This window comes from Cannabis sativa, chromosome 1, assembly GCF_029168945.1.
Source record: "Cannabis sativa cultivar Pink pepper isolate KNU-18-1 chromosome 1, ASM2916894v1, whole genome shotgun sequence".
Classification (NCBI taxonomy): Eukaryota; Viridiplantae; Streptophyta; class Magnoliopsida; order Rosales; family Cannabaceae; genus Cannabis; species Cannabis sativa.
In genome coordinates, this window is record NC_083601.1 from 58,501,660 (window position 1) to 58,521,439 (window position 19,780).

Below are 19,780 nucleotides of genomic sequence, written 5' to 3' on the forward strand. Positions count from 1 at the left end.
TATTTATTCGAAGAGCCTTCAAAATCCATAACACAGGCTCGTAACATGTCCTCCAATATCTGAATTGTCCTTTCAGACTGACCATCTGTCTGAGGATGGAATGTTGTACTAAATTTTAGTTTTGTACCCATTGCTCGTTGCAAACTCTGCCAAAACTTGGAGGTGAACTTCGGATCTCTATCCGAAACTATAGACTTCGGTACCCCGTGAAGTCTTACAATCTCTTTAACATACAATTCTGCCAACTGATCCACTGAAAAGGTTGTTCTAACAGGCAGAAAATGAGCAGATTTCGTGAATCGATCCACCATAACCCAGATGGAATCGAACAAACCCGTGGTTCTAGGTAACGCAACCACGAAATCCATCGTGATATCTTCCCACTTCCACTCAGGTAGGGTTAAAGGCTGCAACAACCCTGCTGGTCTCAGATGTTCACCCTTAATCTACTGACAAGTGAGGCATCTCGATATGAATTCTACCAAATTCTTCTTCATACCGATCCACTAGAAGTACGGTTTAAGATCTTGGTACATTTTACTAGTGTCGAGATGCAGAGAATAAGGAGTAGAATGAGCCTCTTCAAAGATCTCATTCCGGAGTTCCACACTACTCAGAACACAAACCCTAGCTTTATATAGAAGCATCCCGTTGTCTGACACTGAGAAATCCCTGGCCTGACCAACCAAAACCTCATCTCTAATTTTCATTAACTCTGGATCAGTCATTTGAGCGGTTTTAATTCTTTCTAACAAATCAGAATGCAGCGTTAAGTTGTGAAGCTGACCTACCACAAAATCAATGTTGGATCTAACCATGTCCTCTGCTAACTGAGGTGAGATCTGAATCATGCTAGCTACCTGCCCGGGACCCTTTGATAACTCTACGAATTAGAGTTATTTTCACATTTTTTTAACTAAAATTTGCTTAGTTCTTAAGTTTTTAATTACTTAAGTAAGCTTTTAATTATTTTTGAATTTATTAGTTTTTTTGTAATTTTATATGTTTTTGTGTGTTTTTATAATTATTTTATTATAATATGTTATGTGGTATTTATTTTTAATTTTATTTTAATTTTCTAATTAATTTTATGTATTTTTAGGTGTATTTGGAAGAGAAAGATTGGGATTAAATTGAAGAAATATTGGAGAAATAGAGTCAAAAGTGTAATTTTCAAAAGAAAATCAGATGAGGTCCTTTGGAAAGCTCACTCTCGGTCAGCTCTTTGACCCAATCAAAGTTGTCCGCCTACAGATCTAATGGCCCAGATCTGCGCGTGGTGCTCAAACCCAACAGCAGCAAGTGAAGCCTGCCAACTTCCTTCCACACGGGTCCCAGGCGTCAGCCTCCCCTCCAACCAGCTCGCGCCACACAAGCTTTCCGTCATCCCCTCCTCCATTCAAGCCATGCGAAGTGTACCTGCAGAAGAAAAAGAAGAAGAAAAAATTGACTTGTTATTTGCTTTTCTCTCAGCCCAAAAAAAATTAGAAAATACCAAAATACCAACATTTTCTCCCACACATTACACATAAATACCTATTTACTCTTCCCAATTTATTTCACCTAAATAAACATTCCTAATTTATTTTTACCCTATCTTTTCACTATTTTTCCATCCAAACAAACATTTATTTTTTCCAATACTCTTACACATACTCTATTTATCCCGTCTCTTCTCAACACTAATTAAATTAATCATTTTATTTATTTTATTTTGATTAATTTAATTCTCTAATTTTTCCTATAAATATGGTGTTGGAAGACCATTTCAAAACACATCTCTTCACCCCCCAAAACACCTCTTCAACCCAAAACACTTCTCCATTCCACACTCTTCGTTTTTCCCATTTTCTTTCTTCCATTTTTACATTTTGAAGAGCATGTCAAGTATGTTTATCTTTTGTAATTTTATCTAGTTATGAGCTTCTAATCTTTTTTCAAGATTAGTAAGATGATGATGAAGCAAAATGTAACTAGATAGTGTTTATGTTTGTATGTTGATTTCCTATTTCGGCTATAAAGTTCGTGGATTTTTCTATCAAAAATATGTCTTTTTCATCTTCAATATTATGTATTTTTGATTGTTAAAGAATATTTCCACTTAGTTCTTCATTATGCAAAAATATAATACTCTTTGATTAAATGTCTTTCATTAAATTGTTTACATCTAATTCTTAGAATATAAGTGTTATATTTTGCCTAAACATAGTTTCTTTGATTTTGTGTAGTTTCATTAAATTGTAACACATTTAATGCTTAGAAATTATACCTTTTATAAGTGAAGAAAAATCTTACATTTTTGAAAATAACTTGTACTTAAAAGAAAAATATATTTTGGAAAATATAGTGTGATTTATTTCAACTATTTATATATATATGAACTTGGAAATCAATATACTCATAAATACTATTGAACTTGCATTTTGTGGTAACTAATATCTTAATAATCTTATTTTACACATCTTATTGGAAAATTATTTTCATATTCACTCATCTTTAACTTAAGTATTTTAGTTACTTGTCTTTTATTTTATTTTGCAAAACCAAAATCCTATCAAATATTTGGAGCTAGGTTAGAATATTCTTGTTTTGTTTGAAATGGTTTCTTTTGATGTTAGTCAACTCCCATGGGTTCGACCTTGCACTTACATGAACACTATATTCCGAAATGATTCGTGCACTTACGAGTATAAATATTAAAACACTCACTTTTGAGGATAACAAGTTTTTGGCGCCGTTGCCGGGGAGTTACAAGAAAGAAACAATCTTTTTACAAGGTAAGTAATATTCTTCTACTAGTTATTTTTTTTTTCTTTTCTCATTTTCGTCAAAAAAAAAAAGTTGAAAAAAAAAGAAAGTGATATATATATATATTGTTATATATTACATATTATATATTATACTATATATACATATTTATTGGTAGTTGACAACATTTTGTGCCTCCTACCTATTTGTTAGTTGAGTGCATTTTTGCCTCCTAACCTTTTTTTTCTTTTGGTAGTTGAGTGCATTTTGTGCCTCCTACATACTTGATAGTTGAGTGCATTTTTGCCTCCTATTATATCTCTTCTAGTGATGACATTAGTGCCTCCTAGCTTTTATTTTTGCTTATTTTAGTTGATGGCATCTTGTGCCTCCTAAAATCTTATTATTGCTACTAATATTATTATTATTACTACTACAACTATTGTTATAGTTAGTTGATGGCATTTTGTGCCTCCTAACTTTTATAACTATCTATTATTATTATTGTCATTTTTTATTGTATTTAGTTAGTGTAATTTACTTACTTTGCTTAAAAAAATACTTGAAAAAAAAAACACTAAAAACAAAGCTTGTTCTTTCAACATAAGCAATTTTTGCTTAAAGGAAATTTGGCAAAGTTCCCATCCACACTTAATAATTAATCCCGGGGAGTTTTTATTAAGTTGTGAGTAAGTGGAATCAAATAGGCCTGGGAACAAGTCAAACAAAAAAAGTTGAAAAATTAATTTTTTTTTTTTTTTAAAAAAAAAGTCATAATCTCTTTGTGTTATAAGTATGCTCTGTGGTTGCGATTTATAACTGATCTTCTACATCAGAAATTTGTCTTCTTGAGATTATTTTGTGTTACTTTGTGTTTCTTTGTGAAATTTGTGACATTGCATGCATCATTGGCAACGTGATTCTAAAAATCGTTTGGTAAAAAGAGTAGTAACTTTAGGTGAAATTGAAAGTGTTTTTGAAAATCTAAACATAATGGAACAAGAACCTAATATTGCGCAAGAAAAAACACTACTTGAATATTTTTCACCTATTTCATCTAATGCTCCATCATGCATTGTTTTGCCTACTACTAATGCCACTCATTTTGAACTTAAACCATCAATCATTCAATTGTTGCCTTCTTTTTATGGTTTAGAAAGAGAAGATCCTTACATGCATGTAAAAGATTTCTTGGATATTTGCTCAACTTTTCGTTTTCAAAATTTTTCGGATGAATCGGTTAAGCTTAGGTTGTTTCCTTTTTCTTGAAAAGATAAAGCCAAAGCTTGGTTAAACTCACTTCCAACCGGAACCATAACAACTTGGGATCAACTTTTTAATAAATTTCTTGCCAATTTTTTCCCCATGTCCAAAACTGATAATTTAAGAAGAGAAATCTCCGAATTTTATCAAAAAGATAATGAAGAATTTTATGAATGTTGGGAAAGATTGAAAGATTTATTATTAAAATGTCCCCACCATGGTTTTGAAAAATGGAGACTTGTAAAATATTTTTATGATGGTTTAACCCCTTCAAACCGACAAATGATTCAATCTATGCGTACCGGAAAATTTTTGAAATTACAAGGGCAAGAGGCTTGGGAATCTCTTGAAGAATTATCTGTTAATTCACAACAATGGAATTATTCTGAGCCTAGGTCTAGAGCAAATAATTCACCTAAAAGAGGAGGAAAATATAAAATTAAAGAAGAAACTAATTTGAGAACATCTTTTGAAAAATTAGCAAGAAAAGTAGAAGCCTTAGTCATAAGTCAAACTATGAATTCTCATGTTCAACCTAAAAAAGAAGTTTGTGCTAGTACTTGTCATAATGATCAATCATGTCCTTCTTTTCTTGAAACATTTTCCGAAGTGGCTAATGCATTACGTTCATATGGTAAACCAAATGATAGCCCATTTTCTAACACATACAATCCTAATTGGAGAAACCTTTCCAATTTTTCATGCAGACAAAACCAACCACAAATGAACCAAGGAATCCAATTCAACATGCCAAATCCGAATCATGCCCAACCAAGTCAACCTTACCCTCCACAAAGAAAGCCTTCCTTAGAAGACACTTTACAACAATTCATGCAATCCACCCAACAAATCATGCAAAATCAGTCTCAATCCATTGCCAAACTTGAGACACAATTGGGTCAACTTACCAATGCCGTAACTGAGAGAGCAAAAGGAAAATTTCCTAGCCAACCCGTCCCAAATCCTAAAGGCCAATACGAAGTAGGAGTCCCAAGTCATAAAGAAGAAGCCAAGTCTATTTCAACACTTAGGTCCGGAAAACAAATTGCCAAACCCGATTACATACCTCAAGTTGAAAAAGACCAAAGCCAACCTCCAAGTTCCAACACAAATGACTTGTCAAAAGATAATGATCAAATTCTTCCTTCCATTCCAAAAGCTCCTTTTCCACAAAGATTACTCCCACTGAAAAAAGGCAACCAATATAGTGACATCTTAGAAGTGTTCAAACAAGTAAGTATCAACATCCCATTCTTAGATGCCATTAAACAAATTCTTGCCTACTCCAAATTCTTGAAAGACCTTTGCACTGTTAAAAGAAACACTAATGTTCCAAAAAAAGCATTTTTAACTGAACAAGTTAGCTCCATAATTCAATATAAAAGCCTTGGGAAATATAAAGATCCTGGTTGTCCAACAATTTCATGCATCATTGGTGATCATTTTATTAACAAAGCTTTACTTGATTTAGGAGCTAGTGTGAATTTATTGCCTTATTCCGTTTATAAGCAACTTGGTCTAGGAGAATTAAAACCAACTTCTATAACACTTCAATTAGCTAATCGTTCTGTGAAAATTCCTAGAGGTATTATAGAAGATGTTTTAATTAAAGTGGATAAGTTCTATTTTCCTATTGATTTCATTGTTCTTGATACTCAACTTGTTGAAAATGCTCATCCTCAAATACCCATCATTTTTGGTAGACCATTTTTAGCTACATCTAATGCAATTATCAACTGTCGTAATGGTGTATTTAAATTATCTTTTGGAAACATGACTGTTGAATTGAATGTTTTTAATGTTGCTAAATCTGTTGAGTGTGAGGAAATACATGAAGTGAACATGATTAACACGAAAAATATTTTTGAAATGGACATGAATGAATTTTTTGAAACTTATGCAAAAATTTTTGGAATGTGCTTAAATGTTGATGATGTTATTCAAGATGTCAATTCTTTGCTTGAGTCTACCCCACTAATGGATACTGAAAAATGGAAAGCCAAAATTGAACCATGTATTCCATTAGAGCATGTTGAGTCAACTCCTGAACCACCAAAGTTAGATCTCAAACTTTTGCCCGACACTTTGAAATATGCATTTCTAGGAGAGTCTAACACCTATCCTGTTATCATTGCTTCTGATTTAGATGAAAAACAAGAAACAAAATTGTTAGATATCCTTAGAAAACATAAAAAGGCCATAGGTTTGACCATGGAACACATTAAGGGAATTAGCCCAGCTGTGTGCATGCATAGAATTCATTTAGAAGAAAATGCTAAGCCCTCCCGAGAAAGTCAAAAAAGATTAAATCCAAACATGAAAGAGGTAGTAAGAGATGATGTAATTAAAATGTTAGATGTAGGGATCATTTACCCTATTTCTGACAGTCCATGGGTTAGTCTTGTTCAAGTTGTTCCAAAAAAGTCTGGGATCACTGTTGTTAAAAATGAACAAAATGAGTTAATCCCTACTAGAGTCCAAACTGGGTGGAGAGTGTGTATAGACTATAGAAAGTTGAATAGTGTGACTAGGAAAGACCACTTCCCATTACCCTTCATTGACCAAATGCTTGAACGATTACCTGGCCATGCTTATTATTGCTTTCTTGATGGGTACTCGGGATATAACCAAATCCCCATTGCCCCCGAAGATCAAGAAAAGACTACCTTTACTTGCCCTTTTGGAACCTTTGCATATCATTGTATGCCTTTTGGTCTTTGTAATGCTCCTGCAACATTTCAAAGATGTATGATTGCAATATTTTCTGATATGGTTGAAAGATATCTTGAAGTGTTTATGGATGATTTTTCTGTGTTTGGAAATTCTTTTGATGATTGTTTGTGTTGGGTTTTATGCCCTAAATAAAACTCATTTCAATATAATCAGATTTACTTATTAATATAGATCAGAAATAACATTTAATGTTGCATGGTTCACATGATTTATTTCATGATTATATGTACATAATGTATAAATTCATCTGAAACCCTTTTCACATACTTGATCCTGTTTATTGTGTCGTCAACACATTGGAAAGTAAACATGACTATGTGAATAAAGTTTCCTAGATTTATCAGACACAGGGTTTTACTGATATGATAATCTACAACAAGAGTTTACTTGCATTTGGAGAAGTGCTATGTTCTTTCCAGAGCATTGGTTAAAGTAAAGATCAGGTTGGATGCATGGAGTATGCATCGGAAGGGACCGATATTGAACTTTGACTTAGATTTAATTAAACTTACCGTAAAATCTATTCAAGTCAATATCGCCTAGTTGATCCTAGATCAAATGATCTTAATCCTGTTATGATTAGGCTCAATCTTGAAAGGCTATTCGTGTTCCTTGAATTGTTAGTTAAGCCTACCTTTTGGTCAGGGTGATACGTACTTTTTGGGAACACGGTAGTGCAATTGAGTGGGAGCGCTGACATGAACATGGAATCTATAGCTTCTATCTGGCAAATAGTAAGCAAAGGATGATCTCCTTCGAGCTTGACCAAACGAACATAAATGGTGGAGTACTCATTTCACATAAGCTGAAATATCATTTATACGGGGTCAAGTGTTTTAAGGATTAAATACATTGTAGGGTGTAACGGTAATTTAATCCCTTTACAGTGTAGATCATTCATATAGAGGATCATTGATCACATTAGGATTATAACAATGGATAACTAATGATGTGTCTATATGGTGGAACATATAGAGCATTCTATATACTGAGAGTGCAATTCTATGTTCTATGCGTGGATTCAACGAAGAATTAATAAGTTAGTGAATTTTAGTGCTAAATTCTTGATCTACTTATTGGAAGCTCGGTTATATAGACCCATGGTCCCCCCACTAGTTGAGATAATATTGCTTGTAAGACTCATGTAATTGGTTTTGATTAATCAATTATAATTCTCAAATTAGACTATGTCTATTTGTGAATTTTTCACTAAGTAAGGGCGAAATTGTAAAGAAAGAGTTTATAGGGGCATATTTGTTAATTATGATACTTTGTATGGTTCAATTAATAAATATGATAAATGACAATATTATTTAATAATTATTTATAGTTATTAAATAGTTAGAATTGGCATTTAAATGGTTGAATTATGAAATTGGCATTTTTGAGAAAATCAGATACAAAAGGTGTTAAAATTACAAAATTGCAAAGCCCAAGGCCCAATCCACTAATGCTATGGCCGGCCACCTATGTAGCTATTTTAAGTTGATTTTTTCATTATTTTAATGCCAAATAATTCAAACCTAACCCTAGTGGAATGCTATAAATAGATAGTGAAGGCTTCAGGAAAATAACACTTTTCTTCAGACTTTCTGAATCAGAAAAAACTGAGCCTTCTCTCTCCCTATCTTTAGCTGACCACTCTCTCTCTTCTTCTTCAATATTTCGAAATCCTTAGTGTATGAGTAGTGCCCACACACATCAAGTGATACATCAATCATAGTGAGGAAGATCGTGAAGAAAGATCATCAGCAAAGGAGTTTCAGCATCAAAGATTCAGAGAAAGAGATCCAGGTTCAGATATTGATAATGCTCTGCTACAGAAAGGAATCAAGGGCTAGATATCTGAACGGAAGGAGTCATTATATTCCGCTGCAACCAATGTAAGGTTTCTTTAACTTTATGTGTTTATTTCATCGTTTTAGAAAGTTCATATTTAGGATGTTAATAAACATACTTGTGAGTAGATCTAAGATCCTGGTAAAATAATTTCCAACAACTGGCCTCAGAGCCATGGTAATTGATTTACTTGCAAGAAATTTGGACTTTAAAACGATTGTTTGTATGTTCTTTGGATGGTATCATGTTGTATTGAGTGTTATTTGATGATTGATTGATGTTTGTGAAATTTTCGTGAAAAATAATTGCGATTTTATCTCTGAAATTATTTTTATTGGATAGTATGGAAAAAATTAAGCAAGTTAGCCTTTTACAGAACTTAATTTGGATTTTATTTGAATTAGTTATGATTTTTTGAAGATTTGAAAAAATCGGGGCTGTACTGATATTTTCCTGTGATCGCAAATCTGTCCGTACAGTTTCGAAATTTTTTGTTTTTCTTCAATTTTTCATGCTTTTTTATGGAATTAACTTCCAATTTTTTGTATAGTTTTGTATTTATACTATTACTATTCCTAATTTAATTCTAATTATCATTTTGAATTAATTTAATATTTTTTAAATTTAATTCAAGATATTAGTGTAATTTGAATTTGAATAGAATTAGTATCTATCTTCTTGCTTAAAAATCTATCTTATTTTTAAATTTGATTATATCTTATTTTTTTTTAAATTTAAGGTCAGATTTTATAAGATATTTATAAAATCTTTTAAGATATTTTTAAGATATCTTATCTTTTAAGATATTTTTAATTATATCTTATCTTTTAAGATTTTTTTAAATCTTTTTAGATATTTTGACCTTATTTAAATTTAAAATAAGATATTTATAATCATGTAATTTTAAATAGATGTAAGATATTTTGCTAACTTTTAAATTTTGTTATTTTATTTATTTAAATTAAATTTAAAATCTGAAAAGATATTTCATTTATCTTTTCTAATTTTATTTAATTTTTATTTTTAAAATAACATTTAAAATTTAAAAGTAGTTAGCAAATTTTTGAAATGATATTTAGGTTGGTTGAAACCTAATTTTTCAAAATTGTAGGTTTAATTTTAAATTTAATTTTTTTTAAATTTTCGAATTTTTTCAAATTTTTTTTAAAATTTTCGAATTTTTTTTTTATTTAATTAATTAATTTCGAAATTAAATATTTAATTTAAAATTAAATAAATCTTACATCCAACTATCCAGCTAACCTTGTTGCAGGAGTATGTGGTTTTAGCTTGTATGTAAGTTTTTTTAAAACCTATTATTACTTGATTGCAAATAGCCATGGTTACCTTTTGCCAGATCTAATGATCTGATGCATGGCTCCCTTGGTCAAGATAATAATTTGTAAGAGGTATACTTACAATCTTCTTTCATCTGTGTATGACCTAGCAACATGATAGGACCCATCCAAAGTGTGCCTGTGTGAGCCTATGTGTATAATTTTATTATAGATGCATATAGGTTGTTGTTGCTAAAATAAATTATCATAGTTCTTGATAGAATTTATTTAGGCCCATTTAGTTTTTGGGCCTATTCAATTAATAACAGTTGTTCTTATTAAGGTTAAATTCCTCTCTTTTGGGCCTTGTGTGTGAGTTGGGAGCCATAGAAGTGGGTACGACATATTGAACCCAGCACCCCCTCACACAAACCACCCGAATTGTGAAGGCCCATTTGCCTGATTTGAACAGCTGTACAAGGTTAATTACACTAGTTGAACCTAATAAAATTGATTAGCAACATAATTAATTTCATTTATTTTGAAATTAATTTAAGAAAATTATAGTTTAAAGAATTCTTTATTCTAAGCTAAACTATATGTATTTTCTTGTATTTAATTAAATATAGAATTATAGCCATCTAGATTCTTTCTCGAACTTAATTTAAATTTTTCATTAAATATTCTTATTTAAGTTGATATTTAGTTATCTACAACTAACCAACTTAAATCTGAATATCTTTTGAATTTCAAATTTCAAAATTAAGTTGAGGAATTTTAGGCATTGGTTATTAAGATTCTTTAGATATTTTTTAAGTTAATATCTTTTCGAATATTAACTTAAAATGGAATATTTTCAAATTAAGTGGTTACAACTTAATTTTTGATATTTAATTAAATTTAAATTTGAAAAATATTTAAGTTCTAGATTTTTTCTAATACAACTTAAATTAGATATTTTTTCAAATTTTGTGGAAAAGATACTTAGTCAAATAAGATATTTTTTAGATAGTTATTTCTAGACTACTTATTATTTCTAATATTAAATAGGAAAATATTATACATTGTGAAATTAATTATTTATATAATTAATTTTGGTACAATTTATTTTAAGTATATTTTTCCTAGTATTAAACTAGAGATTAATAATTAAGCCTTCTCTACACTTAATTATTTATTTCTTGAATTTAATACATTTAATTAATTTGAAAATTAAATATCTAAGTTAATCTTTATCATCATACTTAAATATTTCTTTTTCATGACATTTAATTAAATAGAAAATTATTTTTAGTTGAAATTTATTTTTTCAACTAAATTTAAATAATTTTCAAAATATATTTTTTCTTTATTTTATTAATCAATTTTCGAAATTGCATTTCTTAAATGCTAGAATTTCGAATTTTATCTTGCAAAATAGATTAAGTTGTAAATTAATTATTTATTTTAATTAATTCTTGGATCAACTTAAATCAATGATTTTTTCATTTATTGATTAATTTAAAATAAATTAAATTAAAGTATATTATTAGAAATTGAATTAATTAGTCAAAGGAAAATCTAGATAGATGATATTTTTGCTTGAAGTATTTTTCTAGTGTATTTAATTAAATAGAAAATTAATATTTAAGTTGATTTTCATCATCATACTTAAATATTTGAAATTTTTCTTATATATTTAATTAAATAGGAAAATTATATTTTTTGTTGTAAATTAATTTTATTAATTAATTTTGGGCCAACATTAAATTAGAATATTTTTTCCAGGATTTATTTTTTATTTTAATATGCATTTTTCGAAAATTGTATTCTTATATACTTTAATTTTTTCGAAATGCAATATATATTTATAGAAAATTAAATTTGAGTTGTAAATTAATTTAAATTAATTTTGTAACAACTTAAATTGAATATTTTTCTAAATATTTATTGGAAATTATTACTAAGATGGAAATAATTCATGTTATTTTCATATCCATCTAAGTAAAATTTATAAATATTAAATTAAAATTTTTATTTGGAATTTTTCATTCTAAATTGGAAATTTTAATTAAATAAATATATATTTAAAATAAATAGAATAAATAAAGAGAATCAAAGAAAATACAACTCACTTTAAATAATGAGCTTGATTATTATTAAGATATTCGATCTCCATTGTGGGTTTTACACCGCGTTTGTTTTAGTGAGTAATCCTCCCTAATGGAGGAACGTTCATTAGCAATTTCGCACCGTTTAACCTCGCATGATAAGTAGTTTGTAAGTGTTTTGTATGGTATAGATTACCCTAATGGTGGCGACCATACTTGACTTGCAAATTATGAAACAATGGTGGAAGCTCATAAGATAGAATTGCCTTGACTCTCGCCTAAACGGGACAACGCTGAATTCCAATCTTGATCGAATAAAAGGTTGCTAGAATGTTTAACATTTTAGATGAGCTGACAACTCTATTCAATGGATGATGTTTTGACTCTCGCCTAAACGGGACACTGTATCAGTTTGTTGAAAAACCTTGGAAATTATTTAGGATTGTAAGTTTTAGTATTTTCACTTGTCATTCCTACTTGCTATATGTTTATAATTTCTGAATTGTGTATGAATTTATATTGAACCATGTTATTTTCTGTTATTAAGTTGTAGTTTGATTTCGAATCTTCATTGTTGGTCTAACATGTTTGTTTTTCTAATGAGATAAATCCCTAATGGATTTTCACCATTAGACATAAATAATAGTGTAAGATTTCGAAAGATAAATATTGTATATACAACATCTAGCTGTTCATTAATTGATGACACCTTAGACTAGTATTTTTACAATATGAAACAAGAAGATTACATAAATAAGATTACTTTGTCTTTCGCTAATCGAAGCATCGTTGGATTCTTATTTATAAACGAAATTATCCTAATTCATCTTAGCTTATTCATTTCGAATTAGCTCCATAATATATCATTGGATGAATGGTCTATAAATCATTTCATGTCATTCTATATTTTCTCTTAAGAAATTAAATGACGCTTATGATTATAATCCCGAAATTCTATTCCCAATTGATATAAATCCTCAATCTTAGAAATCTCCTACTTGTATAGGCAAATCTGACTTAGAGTTTGTATTAGTAGTGGTGGTCCAAGATAGAATTACTCATAATATTTGGTATAAATTTAAGTCTTTGACTTTAATTTTAGAATCCAAACAGAAATTTTCTTATATTTCTAATTCCAGATACAATACAGTTACACTTTCTCAAGTGTTTAATATCCATCTTTTATTAATGGATTCAAACTGAATGGAATATGAGTTAGGTATTCTGTGACCAGGATCCACTTGCAGTATTCTAAGAACTCTTTGATGTAACTAAACCTATGTCATCAAAAGATACTACCATTTTTTTTAATCTATGGCATTTGTATCTTGTTCATAGTGGATTTGACAAGATCAATCTCTGCAAAGAGTTAATATGCCTATATCCACTGAAAGTAGTTCATCTCATTTGCAGATGGATGTACATTCAGGGGTGGATATGAGTTTTTCGTTGTATTCTTAAAACGATAACTCTGGATTATACCTTAAGCAAAAAAATTTGAAATGTTTAAAAATTTCATTAATTTCTAGCAATGGTTAAAACCATTAAGGTAAGTGGTTAAAGATCTTGCGAACTGATAGTGGTGGAGAAATAGTTAGTAGATATGCAGTTCAAAGATCATTAAATTGATTTTTAAATTATATCCAAACTTACCTCCCCAGAAATTTCGAGTTGCATGTTGATGATTAGTTACTAGTCGTTGCCTAAATCCTTCTATGATAATACAATTTCAGAATGATGTAATGGTTGTATACTTAATGTAAATCATTACTAGATTCATGGATGACCTAATCAAAATCTTAAGAAAAGCTAGAACTGTTAACCATGGTTTCTTAGCTATTCTAAGTGATTAGGGGTGGACCATCCCATTGTCAATAGATAAGAAAGTGTTTGTTCAAACAAATACTACTTTTCTAAGAAAATGACTAAGTCTGAAAAACAAGTAGCAAATAATGGAGATATTTTTTCTTGATTCCAAAAGTGTTCTATCATCTTATATAACATATGATGATCCCACTGCCTCTGTTGTCTTGTCACAACCGAAGAGATCAATACCATTTAGTTTTCTTCGACATAATTCACGGTACCTTGTCGTAGTGGGAGAGTTTCTAGGAACTCACCTTCTTATGACTTGGGAGACACTAGTGATTAAAATCCATTGTGAGTTTAAACAAGTAATTGATTGTCAAGATAAGAAACTAAGAACAAAGCCAATAGAACTATGGTTTAATCCATTCACATGGAGTAACCTAAAGTTTTCTATTACAAGGACATAAAAGGGAATTTTTGTTTATAAGTCCATTCAATGGACTTAACAAAACTTCCTGTTCCTAGTATTATAGGTTTGAGTTTATCTAAACCTATGGCTTGTGGTATACCTGGTAATTACTTACTCTAATGCAAGCAACTTACTTTAGTAAGATGCTGAAGCATTTTCTTTCTAATGGCAATCTATAGAAGCTTCACAACTTCTTAGGTATAGATTTTATTTATCTAAGGAAAAGTCTTAACTATTCCAGAAAAGATAAAGCCATGAAAGAATTTCTTACATCAACAGTGAGAGGTCTTAGATATGCTTTTGTATGCCTTAGACCAGACACCTGCTGTTGAGTGGGAGTAATGAGTAGGTATCAGATTAATCCAGGAGAAGAACATTGGAAGACAATCACGTAAATCATAAGATTAAGAAGAGGAACTATATGTTAGTCTATAAGAGTGTGTTTAAAACTCTTAGACTACACCACATCAGATTTCGAAATTTGCCTATGTGCTAGTAAATATTTCTGATAAGATGGTGATTACTCTGGGGGTGGAATAGTGATTTTGGAGAAGTGTAAAAACCTATCTGAAGTCTCTAGGTCTACCAGAGAGAGACTGAATGTTAAAGCTGCAGGAAAGGTACTTATTCAGTCTAAGGAAAGTTCTATACATTTTTGGCATCAATCCAAATTGCCTTAAACTACTAGTGTTAATTTCCTGATTAACCAAATGTAGTTGCCAAAGATATAGAATCCAGTATCCCAAGAGAGTAGACATATAGAGAGGAATTTCACATTATCAATGATTTTGTGATTAAGGAAGAGTAATAGTGGAGAAAAGGTTGTGGTTAATTCAACCTTTCAGATCCTATTACGAGGAGTTTACTACTACTACACTTGATTTGTATATCAAGGTGTTGAGATTATTTGAAACACACTTTTTGTTTTATATTAGTGCCAGTGGGAGTTTGTTGGGTTTTATGCCCTAAATAAAACTCATTTCAATATAATCAGATTTACTTATTAATATAGACCAGAAATAACATTTAATGTTGCATGGTTCACATGATTTATTTCATGATTATATGTACATAATGTATAAATTCATCTGAAACCCTTTTCACATACTTGATCATGTTTATTGTGCCGTCAACACATTGGAAAGTAAACATGACTATGTGAATAAAGTTTCCTAGATTTATCAGACACAGGGTTTTACTGATATGATAATCTACAACAAGAGTTTACTTGGATTTGGAGAAGTGCTATGTTCTTTCCAGAGCATTGGTTAAAGTAAAGCTCAGGTTGGATGCATGGAGTATGCATCGGAAGGGACCGATATTGAACTTTGACTTAGATTTAATTAAACTTACCGTAAAATCTATTCAAGTCAATATCGCCTAGTTGATCCTAGATCAAATGATCTTAATCCTGTTATGATTAGGCTCAATCTTGAAAGGCTATTCGTGTTCCTTGAATTGTTAGTTAAGCCTACCTTTTGGTCAGGGTGATACGTACTTTTTGGGAACACGGTAGTGCAATTGAGTGGGAGCGCTGACATGAACATGGAATCTATAGCTTCTATCTGGCAAATAGTAAGCAAAGGATGATCTCCTTCGAGCTTGACCAAACGAACATAAATGGTGGAGTACTCATTTCACATAAGCTGAAATATCATTTATACGGGGTCAAGTGTTTTAAGGATTAAATACATTGTAGGGTGTAACGGTAATTTAATCCCTTTACAGTGTAGATCATTCATATAGAGGATCATTGATCACATTAGGATTATAACAATGGATAACTAATGATGTGTCTATATGGTGGAACATATAGACCATTCTATATACTGAGAGTGCAATTCTAAGTTCTATGCGTGGATTCAACGAAGAATTAATAAGTTAGTGAATTTTAGTGCTAAATTCTTGATCTACTTATTGGAAGCTCGGTTATATAGACCCATGGTCCCCCCACTAGTTGAGATAATATTGCTTGTAAGACTCATGTAATTGGTTTTGATTAATCAATTATAATTCTCAAATTAGACTATGTCTATTTGTGAATTTTTCACTAAGTAAGGGCGAAATTGTAAAGAAAGAGTTTATAGGGGCATATTTGTTAATTATGATACTTTGTATGGTTCAATTAATAAATATGATAAATGACAATATTATTTAATAATTATTTATAGTTATTAAATAGTTAGAATTGGCATTTAAATGGTTGAATTAGGAAATTGGCATTTTTGAGAAAATCAGATACAAAAGGTGTTAAAATTGCAAAATTGCAAAGCCCAAGGCCCAATCCACTAATGCTATGGCCGGCCACCTATGTAGCTATTTTAAGTTGATTTTTTCATTATTTTAATGCCAAATATTTCAAACCTAACCCTAGTGGAATGCTATAAATAGATAGTGAAGGCTTTAGGAAAATAACACTTTTCTTCAGACTTTCTGAATCAGAAAAAACTGAGCCTTCTCTCTCCCTATCTTTAGCTGACCACTCTCTCTCTTCTTCTTCAATATTTCAAAATCCTTAGTGTATGAGTAGTGCCCACACACATCAAGTGATACCTCAATCATAGTGAGGAAGATCATGAAGAAAGATCATCAGCAAAGGAGTTTCAGCATCAAAGATTCAGAGAAAGAGATCCAGGTTCAGATATTGATAATGCTCTTCTACAGAAAGGAATCAAGGGCTAGATATCTGAACGGAAGGAGTCATTATATTCCACTGCAACCAATGTAAGGTTTCTTTAACTTTATATGTGTTTATTTCATCGTTTTAGAAAGTTCATATTTAGGATGTTAATAAACATACTTGTGAGTAGATCTAAGATCCTGGTAAAATAATTTCCAACAGTTTGCACCATCTTTCTCTTGTTTTAATTCGTTGCAAAGAAATGAATTTTGTTCTTAATTGGGAAAAATGTCATTTCATGGTTAAAAAGGGAATTGTCTTAGGTCATGTGATTTCATCTCAAGGAATAGAAGTTGATAAAGCAAAAGTAGATCTTATTTCAAAACTTCCTCCACCTAAGACAGTAAAAGAAATTAGATCATTCTTAGGCCATGCCGGTTTTTATAGAAGATTTATAAAAGACTTAAGCAAAATTTCACGCCCTTTATGCCATTTACTTGGAAAAGAAAATGCTTTTGTCTTTGATAATGAATGCCATGTTGCCTTTGAAAAATTGAAATCCCTTTTGACTAGTGCACCTATTATTCGCCCTCCCAATTGGAACGTTCCTTTTGAAATAATGTGTGATGCTTCTGATTATGCAATTGGTGCTGTTTTAGGACAAAGAATTAACAAGTTACCTCATGTAATATACTATTATAGCAAAACTTTAAATGAAGCTCAATTGAATTACTCTACAACTGAAAAAGAATTGCTTGATGTTGCGTTTGCATTAGAGAAGTTTAGGTCTTATTTGTTAGGATCTAAAATAATTGTCTATTCTGATCATGCTGCATTGAAATATCTCTTGTCGAAAAAAGATGCTAAATCTCGTTTAATTCGTTGGATCTTGCTTTTACAAGAATTTGATTAACGTGATAAAAAAGGTTTTGAAAATGTTGTAGCTGATCATTTGTCTAGAATTGTTGTTGAAACTAATCATGATTCCACCACTATCATTGAAACTTTTCCTGATGAACAATTCATGCATGTATCTTATTTTCCTTAGTATGCTGATATTGTAAATTATTTAGTCACTGGTGAAATTCCTTCTCATTGGTCTAAACAAGATAAATCTAAATTTTATGCTGAAGTGAAAAATTTCAGGTGGGATGATCCTTATTTGTTTAAATATTGCCCCGATCAAATAATAAGAAGATGCATTCCAAACTGTGATCAATCTAAAATCATATCTTTTTGTCATGATCATGCATGTGGTGGACATTTTAGTGGTAAGAAAACTGCTTTGAAAATTTTACAATGTGGATTTTATTGGCCTACTATTTTTCATGACACTTATATGCATTGTAAATCTTGTGAGCGTTGCCAAAAATTAGGAAGTGTAACTAGGAGAAACATGATGCCTTTGAATCCTATTCTTATTATTGAAATATTTGATGTTTGGGGCATTGATTTTATGGGTCCATTTCCTAATTCTTTTGGTAATTTATACATTCTTGTTGGTGTTGATTATGTGTGTAAATGGGTAGAAGCTATCGCATGCCACACTAATGACCACAAAGTTGTGCTTAAGTTTTTGAAAGAAAATATTTTCTCACGATTTGGTTCACCACGTGCTATCATTAGTGATAATGGTACACACTTTTGTAATAGGCCTTCTGAACATTTAATGAAACAATATGGCATTACACATAAAGTAACTACACCTTATCACCCACAAACTAGTGGCCAAGTTGAGATATCAAATAGGGAGATTAAGCACATCTTAGAGAAAACTGTCAACCCCACTAGGAAAGATTGGTCCCTAAGACTCATCGATGCATTATGGGCATATCGTACTGCATACAAAACGCCCATTGGAATGTCTCCCTATAGACTTGTTTATGGGAAGGCATGCCACTTACCCGTTGAGTTAGAACATAGAGCCTATTGGGCTATCAAGCAACTTAACTTTTCCTTAGACAAAGCGGGTCAGAAAAGAAAGATTCAATTGAATGAGTTAGAAGAGCTTAGGCATGATGCATATGACTATTCGAAAAAGTATAAAGACCGAATGAAATTCTACCATGACAAAAATATTTTGAGAAAAGATTTTTCTCCCGGTCAAAAAGTCCTTTTATACAATTCTCGTTTGCATCTTTTCCCGGGAAAGTTACGCTCTAGGTGGGTGGGTCCATACATTATCCGCACTATTTTTCCACATGGAGCCATTGAAATTGAAAATCCTAATAATGGTAATGTATTCAAAGTTAATGGACAAAAATTGAAACCATTTTTAGAATTGAAAAATGTGGAAGTGGATGAAATCCTCCTTGAGGATCCAATTTACCATGATCCTTGATTGCTCTTATCAATTCTTGGTAATGTGTGTTTTTCTTTATGTTTTTGATTAACCTTTTGTTTTGATTTCTGTTATCTTTTTGTTGCTCTTCACATGCTCCAAGATGAGGTATGACCATTCTAAACTCTCAACTCTTTCACTTTCAATTTATATTTGTATTTTAATACATTGAGGACAATGCATAAATTAAGTTTGGTGTGGTGAGTTCCTATGGTTATTTCCTTCATGTGCTTAGAAATGGTAGAGTACTTTTCACTAAAAAAAAAAATTGTTGTTTGGATGCGAAAGTAGTTATATTATATATTGTTATAAAAAAAAATGTTTATTATTGTTTTTCTATTAAAAAAAAAAACCAAAAAGAAATATATTTATTTTCTATATATATTTATGCCTTAAAAAAAAAAAAACCTTTGGTGATATCCCCTTTTCCTATGATAATACCCTTGATTGAGTATGATTTTAATTTATAAAAATATGAATCTCTTTTAAGCTTTATTTTTAATTCTTGGGTCAATTTTGCTAAAAAAGCAAATTTTGAAAAAAAAAATTTATTCATCTTGTTATGTGAAATAAATATTTTGTTACAATAAT

General features: G+C 30.6%; 1 protein-coding gene and 1 non-coding gene across 2 annotated transcripts; one reads left to right on the forward strand and one right to left on the reverse strand.

The window, feature by feature from the left end:
* Positions 1 to 4,128: 4,128 nt before the first annotated feature.
* Positions 4,129 to 4,235, reverse strand: LOC115724264 (small nucleolar RNA R71). The gene has a single exon (XR_004013063.2). It is a non-coding gene; the product is annotated as a small nucleolar RNA R71 (small nucleolar RNA).
* Positions 4,236 to 4,305: 70 nt separating this feature from the next.
* On the forward strand, positions 4,306 to 19,189 carry LOC133035354 (uncharacterized). The gene is made up of 3 exons (XM_061111158.1): positions 4,306 to 5,527; positions 17,922 to 18,062; positions 18,198 to 19,189. Exons 1-3 carry the CDS (start codon positions 4,306 to 4,308, stop codon positions 19,187 to 19,189), a joined length of 2,355 nt encoding a protein of 784 aa, XP_060967141.1.
* The last annotated feature ends 591 nt before the right edge of the window (positions 19,190 to 19,780 follow it).